Source organism: Gymnodraco acuticeps, unplaced genomic scaffold (genome assembly GCF_902827175.1).
Source record: "Gymnodraco acuticeps unplaced genomic scaffold, fGymAcu1.1, whole genome shotgun sequence".
Classification (NCBI taxonomy): Eukaryota; Metazoa; Chordata; class Actinopteri; order Perciformes; family Bathydraconidae; genus Gymnodraco; species Gymnodraco acuticeps.
Window position 1 is genome coordinate 2,190,824 of NW_022989974.1, and position 9,769 is coordinate 2,200,592.

Here is a 9,769-nt window from a genome sequence, read left to right on the forward strand (position 1 = left end):
GCTTCATACCAAGTGATAAGACATAATGTCTGTCTTTCTTACTCCGACTAGTGATTTATTAATGCAGGTCCGTATCTCTATGGTCCGTATGCAGCTATGCTTCTGCAGACCTGCTGCAGACTGCTTCGGTCCCTCAGGCAAAAAGCTCAGCATTGCCCCCTGGTGGTAAGTAGCAAAGAAGTAGGATTTGGCTAATATTTTCTCACGTCCCCTTAAATTACATTTTTTTAAATCTAGTTTGTCTCTCAAATAAATAATTAGGTGAAATATGAGAAAAGGTGTAATGAACAAGTGAGAGGAAAGCCTCAAAAAACAATATCTAATGCACATCTCTGCTTTGTAAATGACCTTATGAAGTGGATAATTATCTACAGTGTTCATTGTGTACTTAACATTGTTTTTTTCGCATGCAATTTTTTAATACAAGGAATTTTCATGGACACAGTTCAAGTGCTCAACATGTAGGCAGCACTTAGTAGTTAACAAATATGTTCAACAGTTTTGTGTAATGAATAAAATATTTATTCAAACATGAAATAAAAAAATAGTAACAGAGAAAAACATGATCAGAACTCACGAGAAGTTGCATAAATATATACCATCAGAGCAGTTCAGGGACAACATATTTGAAAAGGAAATATATCGCAACATCAATAATCAAGCAGGAAATTAAAATAAAGGTGCATAATTAATCAATAAAACACAATACATTGGTGTCTCTGCTGTGCAGGCCTTTTTTTTCTTAAGTGGTCAAATGCGTTAAAGATTGTTGCCACCTAGAGGTTGCTCGTAGTGTTAAATCGTTGCAGCCTTTTATCGTTTTTACAAAATGCACAATTAGAAATAGAGCAACTGTAATTTGTAATTCATCGATAATAAATGCAGAAACAGCCAAAGTGAGCAGTGTTATGGTGCTCTGACATAATGCATATTATGCAAAAAAGTGCATTCCTGTGAGATTATACAGGCATGGGGGCATGAACTGCAGAGCGGCTCCTGTTTCAGAGCCTATATGTCTGCTGATTGTTGTACAGTGTGACATCTGTTGAGCAAGACACATTTACAGATGTGTTCACTCTGCAAAATGTCCATTCTGCATCCGGGCCTGTTATCACAAGCATTGAAAAATACCTGTCACAAACTGGAACGAACAAACTGACCATTTGCTCCGCTGATGATATATTTAAACTGTGTGTGGTGTACTTCACGATCATAATACATGTGAAATCTGCAGAGTACACCTGCAGCATATTGTTAACTGAGCACTGTTATACAATTGAGTTCACTTTGCTCTAATAAGGCCATGAAGTTAAATAAACCTGTAGGCTAAATAAATGTTTACAGTCATACCACAACGTATATCCACGCTAACAGTTCAGCAAGCTTCATTCTTATATAAAAAACAATTCATATCAATATGGATGCAAAACAAATATTCACACGTGTGTACTGAACAACAGTGAATTTCAACAGTTTCCCCCTCTATAAAAATAGCTTAAAAATCTGACATATTTTAGTACAGTGTAGGGTTTAGTCAGTTTTTTATCTTTTACATCTGAGACAGTTTAATAACAGGCTGGTACATAAGTCCTCTGCTACGCCTTTCCTCCTATGACACCGCCGTACCAAGACAAAGGGCTTTAAAGACTGTCAAAGTCCCGGTAACGATCGATAAAGCGCGCAAAAATGGATCGCATTTTAATCGCATCCCTGCTCTGGACTAAGACTCCAAACTCCAACTGTCCGCAGACAGGTAGCAGTCTTTGCTGCACAGAGCTTCACACGCACAGTGGTTTAGCAGTAGAGCAGGACTTCAGGTCCAACAGTACAATACGTGAGCTCAATAGCAATGTCAGGATCATTGAAAAGGTGAAGCCGGACGGACAGAACATGCCACATTTGGCAAACGGTAAACACAGAATCTCTCTCACACAGGAAAAGGGTATCTGAGGGGCAGACACATTAAACACATAAGCATTTAGTAACCCATAACCTATAGGAAATACATCAGTCCACAATAGGGCTGAACAATATATTGATTCTTTTTAATAGCAATTCAGACTTTCTCGCAAAAGACTGCAAGGGAATTTATGAGTGAGTTAAAAGAGTATCAGTAGAAATTACACAATAAAAAGGGATTTTTTATTTGTTCCTTTTGTGTTTCTATTGATATAGATAAAATGTTCTTTCATATTGTTAATTTAAATAATTTAAAATACATTTTTTACAGTATACCTTAGTATCTGTTTATTCATTGTTAGTATTGTGACCGCGATATTCAACGTCATCGCATATCACCTATTTTCCCTATACTGTGCAGCCCTAATCCACAACTCAGCAGTTCACACACAGAAGCGTGTTGGAGACTGAGACCAACAAAAGTGAACTTAAGGAAATGATTGAGAAATACAACACAGGGCAGGAGTCAATCAACGGATTGTTACATGTCATGCACTGCACACAGGCAATAATTATTTTACGAGACAAGCAATAAACCTGGTTGTCATCACCGCCATCATGATCATCATGATTCACTTTCACGCCCGGTTAAATCACATAGGCTACACAGTAGGCAAAACAATACTGTACACACATACACACGAGTAAGTGCACAGGCACACACACACCTCCCAATGCACCATGGGATGTAACTTAAACTTAAGTGGTGGATAGCGTGTCCCCTGATACCCGAGAATAAAAAAGCGAACAAAGAAGGCAAACAGAACGCAACACAAGCGGAACGAGTGATAAACCACTGACAGTATAAGGACACTTGAAGAAAGATTGTATTGTTTGGATTAACTAAACACAGTTGCTATGTACCGCCGTGTCTGCTGGTTATAGCTTGTCAAAGCATATTAAATAATAACTATTTGTCGTGTATGGCAAAAATAAATGACTAAGACCTCTTGCAGCAGTTGTTAAAAGGCCACTGAATGCTTGTGTGTGTGTGTTTGTGTGTGAGAGAGATGCAAACTCAACAGCACAGGTAGGAACTAGCCATAAAGTCTTTAGCCTTAAACTGTCATGCATTGACATTACCATATAAAGGACTGAATCACAGCCTCGGTTTCTTGCTCAAGTTTCCAATCATGCCATTATAAAGATTGAACTGTATGCATACAGTACAGCATCACAGATGACACTGCAGCTTCCTGTTGGTAAGTCACCAAACCTGGAGGAGCCCCTGGAACAGGGACAAGCTGATTACCAGGCTAGCGATAAAAGCAAACGAAAATACAGTACCTCCACCTCGTAACATGTTGGATTTCAAAGGCAGAAGCTGTCAAATAATGTCAGTAAATGATCAGAGAGTTAAGTACAAGCTTCAGTTTTGTGGCTGCAACTATGCAAAATACCTAAGTATTCTGCTGGAGCAACTTATTTAGCAGATTTTCCTGACAACAGAATATCAGAGTGCTGTCTTACAGAGAAATTATGGATATATTTTGGGACTAGAGCTAGTGGCCTGTTTTTTAAGTTTAACTGAATAAGGTCCAAACTTGAAAATGACACCCCGTACTGTAAATCCTTACATTATCACTTTGTTGACCTGAAGTTAAAATGTCTTTAAACTTCTTGAGTTACTTGACTTTAACTGATTCAATGTGAATTTAGTGGAGAGCGACTCAGCTTAAAAGTACTACTTTTACACAAAAGGACACTTTGAAATCTTTCCTCTTAAAGCATCAAACCCAGCACTGTCCTGCCAATGTCCCATCTGCAGAAAGCCCACATTAATAATAAACGTTTCTAGCAGACAGTAACACTGAACTTTTCCAAACCCCAAAAGGACAGTTGTATGATAAGGTTTCTTAGTGCGCTTAAACATTTGTTTAGGAGAGAAGTAGACAAAATTAGAAGTTGTATAGAGACATTATTTCATATTGTCAGATCTCCCTCACTCAGTTTGTCTTTTTTCTCCAATTCTTCCAGCTCTATGAAGCTTTGGCTTTTCTTGCCCGTGGCGACGTTTTATCCTCAGACTTCAAAACTCCATTGGCAGCACCTCCTGACAAGACAAGGGACTAGAATCATTCCTGATGAAAGCCATTTCAGATGTATATGTTCAATAATGAAAATATTAAAGAAACAATCTGAAACGAGACAAAAAACAGAGTATTGCATTTGATTTATTTGGTTTACTGAAAGGATGCTTAAGTTTGTGAATACTCACCCCTTGTAGGCTCCCTTTTTTGAGGCTTGCTCTTTGGGCTAACTGCCTTCTTCTTTGACGCCTGGTTCTGGCTGTGCTCCCTCCACTTTTTCAACTGGAAGTTGATGAATTTCCACATCATCCAAGCCTGTGTCAGGCAGATAGCAGCCAGACAAGTCATCCTGGTGGGAGGGTAAGATGCATTTTAAGAACTACAAAAGTTATTTCAATTGTGAACAGAAACAAAATGTTTTAGTTTGCTAGGTACGACATATTAAAACGTCTTCCTGTCATCTGCACTTGCCTTATGGTGAGCACATTGAAGTTGCCTTCTGCTAGAGAAAAGCCCTGGTTTTCTGTACGGGGCAGCCCAAAGCCAAACGTCAGAACTGAAAGAGTGAGGGTGAGGAGGCGGGCAATCACAAAGAGTAGCGCCCACAGGGTGAAACTGAGAAGAAAAAAGACAAGAGGTTGTTGAAATCAGTAAGGTGGAATTTGCTAATTTCAAAAAATGACAGCTTGATTGTAAGATGAATGAAAGCAGTACCCCTTCTGCTTGTTCTCATCACTGAAGTAGAAGAGGCGGGAAGCGTGGAACAGGAGCTCCACCAGGTAGTGAGGGACCAGCAACACCAGGCCCAGTCTGTGGAGGCTAACACAGGGGAAGAGGAGAGAGGGATGAAGACACAGAATCAACAAAGACCTCAGCGCATGAACAAAGAGAGAAGACAACACTGAACATTATCAGATATAGATACTAAACTTTAAACATACTCTTCTTACAGATAGAACAAAGAGAGAAGACAACACTGAACATTATCAGATATAGATACTAAACTTTAAACATACTCTTCTTACAGATAAGGCTGAAAACACAGTGCGACACCACATGGTTTAATTTCCCATATGGAGTCAGCCTTGGCCTAGACCTGGCCTTACGTTTAAAGATTAGGTTCATGGTGTTGTGTGAAAACAATAAAGAAGTCTAATACTGAGCAACCCGAGTCTAAAAAAACTAACAATAACTTGTGTATTCTTTTTATACACTTTCCTGCAATAGCAAAAATTAACAAAGTTTTATCACACACTGGTTTCAAATATGTATGCGAGATATAACTAGGATATGCTTCCTTATTTAATTCTCAGTGGAAGCCATGCGAACATTTAATTATTTCACTCACTTTAAGACGTAGGCACCAGTGATGTGGACAACGTAAAGGCAGATGTAATAGAGCTGGCGGGGGATGTCCTCCTATGGAAATAAAACAAAGGAGAGACAGAAGTTAGTAACAGCAGCAGCATCAGTAACCTCAGAGCACAGCTTGGTTTAAAGGATCACAAAATATTGTATGTAATAGTTTTATTTAATGTTTAGCGATTGATCTTAACACAAACAACGCTAATTAACACCCCTGTTTTTACACTATATGATACATCTTCTATGCAATTTATGCCTTAACATTTACTTGGCTCTAAAATTATGCCCATACACACATATCCCTAACAACAACAACAACAATAGAGTAGAAAAAGCTTCTTTGCCAGCTTCTGCATGCTTATTCAAACAAAAAACATTTACAGCTTGAGTATAGGTTCTGCAACAAAAGTGTTGTTTTTTTTAAAGGTATTCCTGGCTCTTACAAACTGCACATCTGCAGAGTTGTCAGCTGATTCTTCATGGAGGCACATGAAAACGCCAGCAGGGATTAGCAGCGGTTAGAGGGGACAATAACTGACTGAGGTATAAACAACTGCAGAGCCATTACACAAAATGTCTTCACCAATTCATCTGTAAAAAGGCTACACCGCAAAAACAAGACTGCTGATGTACTTAAATAAGTTGCTTTCAAGTAAAACCTTTTCTTAAACAAGTCTTACCTTCCGTACTTTTTGAAAGTATAGTTCAGGAAGTGCATGGAGCCAATAGGCAATTTGGCAAATGTAGAAGAACTTGACCTGAAAACTAGACAGAGGACAGGTTGTTCAGAGGAGAGAGTCTGGGTGTTATTTCGTCTTGGACAGAAGTTCATATCATATTAATGAACAATAGATAATAGAACAATAGATAATGCTGTGCATGGTGCATGGTGCAATGTTCTGTAACTTCTATTAAAGGGTTAGGGTTAACCCAGCGAGAGGTGCAACAAATGGCATATCAAACAACATCTATGACTTTCAGAATGTGATATGAAAGTTAGAAGAAAAAAACAGGAAGTTGTTTTTTAGATCAATTCCATTACCATCTAATTCAAAACAAGTGAAACAATACAAGTGTATAATATATTTAAAGATAAGGGCTCAAAATACTTCTAAATGGAAAAACTTCCTCAGTAGAACTCCTTTATAATTGGATAATGTGTCAGTGTGTACTTACACCATGTGAGTGTGTGGGTACCCCTCCCATAAGAATGTAGGATTTGTTGCAAAGTCCTCCTGTGGGAGAAGAGACAGGACATCAGATACAGCCTAATGCATGCTGGGACAGAGTGTTTCTTTGACTCCTGACCGCCGTACCGCTGTTAGGATGCTGCAGCCCCAGATGAAGGAGAACAGGTAGAACGCTGCCAACTGTCCAGACTCGTTGAACTTGCTGTGTTTGGTTTTTGACAAATGCAACCTCCTGTTCATTTTCTGAAAATGAACAACATATTACACAAGGTGAACACATAGATTAATCACGTTGGGGACATTTGATTCTTCCTTTTCTATCTTTGAAGGGTGCATCACTCTTTTAGTTAGTCATATCTCATTTCAAAACAAAGATATTGGTACATTACATTCCACAATTGGAAAAAGGGTTTAAGCTTATATAACTGCCTGTTACTGAGTTACAGCTGTCGTGCTTCAACATGAATATAATTAACATCAATGAAGAAGAGGAATATTTCAGCAAGCAAAACCTTCATCAAGTCAAATAATAATGATAACCACTAGGAACTGACATCAAAGATAAAAGACATCATCTTTTCAGTTATTATTGTTTATTCCGCATGCAGCTAGACGTATTGGATGTGATAACTTAAAAACGTCTATACAAGCCTTAGTCATGGATCAGAACAGAGCAAACACACGAGCGTTATTTGATGTGTTTCAAATGAAAAACTAGACCAATACATCTGACAGTGTGCAGGCTGAGAACAAAGCGGCAGAGTGATCCTTCGGCACAGTTTGCTTCCCTCATGGCATGTTAATACTCAAAGGTAAAAAGATCAAAATAATAGGTAGCTGTGTGCGAACAATAAAAAACAATGTGAGCCAATATTATGGCTGTGGAGTTTGGATATTGATGTACTCACGTCCAGAATATATTCTTGTATCAAGGCATGAAGGATGACTGCAATAAGCAAATAGAAAAACACAGTGGCCACATCTTTAGGGCCGTACTGATACAGGTTCACTGGATCACTTTTCTCATCTGAAACAAAAGAGAAACACAAAGTTAATGCCTAAACAAGCTGAGCATTTTTTCAGAATTTTTTTGCAGGAAAATGCAGTTCAATTTCAGTGATCTTAAAAAAGCTGAAATGAGTACTAGTACTGTTAAATTGAGCTCACCAAGAACTTGTGTTACATTGTACTGGACTGTGATGAACATGATGGCGAACTTGGCTGTGACCTGTGACACAAAGAAAGAAACAGGATCAGATCAAAGAGTTTCTCTCTGATCACGAAAATGTTTCATACAAAGAAATCCAAGCCTTTGGTTAGTTAACTCACACTGAAATAAACATGGGAAATAACTCTTACCTGTTTGGGAACACTACTCTTAGGTGTGATCACTTTCTTCAACATGTGCACATAATCATAAATTCATGCACATACAGATTTAGATTAGTAAGGACTGTGGTGATAGTGCAACATCCTGAATTCAATGATAACCATAAATGGGATCTGGGAACATCCAGGGGCTCTAGCAACATTAGGTATTTTGTAAAGTCACTTTCATTGTTAAAATACCTCTAACCATCAGTAATGGTATTGATAATGTATACCAAGCTTTATAACCCAGCATTATCTTACAGATAAATATTGACAATGAGTAAATCTGATCAATTTAAACAATATTTCTTTGGGTGTGTAGTGTGGACAGGTCAGTGTATTGTTCCATTTAAAGTTAGCTATACTTTATCTATCCAATCTGTCAAAAATTGCTGGTAGTTAAATGTGTAGCATGTAGGCAGATATTTAGCCTGGCTATGTTGTTGCCAAAGGCCAGATACATGTATTGATTTCCATCGGCAATGCATTAGCCTGGTAAAATGACCTGTTAGCTGTGCCAGTGGGCCTCCTCGCCATCTTCTTTGGCAATCAGTGAGACACATGAGAAGGGAAGGAGAGAGACACACTATCGCCCCCCTGTCCCTGTAGTGCTGCTGTCATGTCAGCTAACGATAGCAGCAGCCGCTAACATCACTCTGCTAACCACAGGTCCTGTCCAAGCACACAGTACCTCGAACATCAGGCCGAGGAGGATAATCATGGCCAAACACGACACCATGTCGGCGTGATTCTGGATCACAAACTCGTGGCTCAGCACCGGGGGACTCTTGTTCTTCTTGCGGAACCCCATGGCTCACCGATGCGGCTCTCCCTGCTCTGGCTCCGGGCTTCAGGCTGCGCTAGTTCCCCCTCCCGCTGCACTGCTGCTGTTGGCGGCCTCAACGGTCCCAACGGACGGCTGTTTGCTGGTCGCTGTAGTCCGGACACACAGTGAAACGCTGCTTTTAAAAACAGTCATGAAGATGCATCGCACCAAACTAAACACTACAGCACAACACCCACTTTCCCTCTGCCTGGTAAAATCAGATGACGGGTCCTCCCACTTCAGAACCCCATTCATGAACCGCCCAGTAGCATTGACGTAGAAGGAGAACCCAGGCCCGTGGTGCATTCAGGCACTCAAATTTCTATATAGAATTGTACTTTTTTATTCTATTTTCATTTTGCTACGAATAACCAGAAGCTTTAACTCAATAATTGTACCCTTGTATACATAACTATATAATCTGTAAACCAGGTAATTGAAAGCCAGATTAAAACGAGAGGTATTTAATTTCCTTTAAAAAATACAGAGAGAGCTCTCAATTCTAATATTCAGATGCAGTGCCAAAGTTAGGGGCATAACATAACAATAATTTAAAAAAACATTTTAAAAAAAACAGAGGAGAAACTAATCAAGATCTCCGATGTAGGTAAGAGCAAGGCAACTTTAAAAAGACATGCTACAGACGTGCAGTGTCTTTTCTGAACAAGTTTTAGTTTTCTTATTGACTTTTTAACTAAGTATAACAGGAATTATAGCAGTCTAAACCACTAAATACCTTCATTCAGCAACTTTCTATATCAAAAGGTCGGAAATATTAAAAAAATGAAATTCTGATGTTTTATTAACCTTGCTAAAGATGGAATTAAATCCAAGCTTAGAGTAATACATCACTCCTAGTTTTAAACTGTTTGCTAGAACTCCAAAGCATTTAGTTTAGTGCATTTCTTTTTACAGCAGGATAGGGATATATTTAATTAGGCTTTTAATATGGGTTATTGTAGTGGGATCACTGTTCATCTCTCATTGTTTTTCTGTTTTGCTTTCATAACTTGTTTTTAATTAAGTTT

General features: G+C 38.7%; 1 protein-coding gene across 2 annotated transcripts; it reads right to left on the reverse strand.

The window, feature by feature from the left end:
• Positions 1-499: 499 nt before the first annotated feature.
• Positions 500-8,990, reverse strand: zgc:113278 (uncharacterized protein LOC541528 homolog). 2 transcript variants are annotated; one of them, XM_034211142.1, is made up of 11 exons: positions 8,607-8,990; positions 7,712-7,772; positions 7,453-7,571; positions 6,671-6,787; positions 6,531-6,589; positions 6,044-6,119; positions 5,338-5,408; positions 4,704-4,808; positions 4,461-4,604; positions 4,178-4,338; positions 500-4,012 (listed from the first exon to the last, which is right to left on the reverse strand). In XM_034211142.1, exons 1-11 carry the CDS (start codon positions 8,724-8,726, stop codon positions 3,939-3,941), a joined length of 1,107 nt encoding a protein of 368 aa, XP_034067033.1. In that variant the 5' UTR covers positions 8,727-8,990; the 3' UTR covers positions 500-3,938. The 2 variants fall into 2 exon arrangements, with proteins under 2 accessions (XP_034067033.1, XP_034067032.1); XM_034211141.1 differs by having other exon boundaries at positions 6,035-6,119.
• Positions 8,991-9,769: the final 779 nt, after the last annotated feature.

Excerpts from the sequence above, each read along its gene's own strand:
- zgc:113278 (XM_034211141.1), bottom strand. The coding sequence starts at position 8,726 with ATGGGGTTCCGCAAGAAGAACAAGAGTCCCCCGGTGCTGAGCCACGAG. Across the intron at positions 7,572-7,711 it reads CAATGTAACACAAGTTCTTG|ATGAGAAAAGTGATCCAGTG; the intron begins GTGAGCTCAATT and ends CTTTTGTTTCAG. Across the intron at positions 4,013-4,177 it reads AAAAAGGGAGCCTACAAGGG|GAGGTGCTGCCAATGGAGTT; the intron begins GTGAGTATTCAC and ends TTGTCTTGTCAG.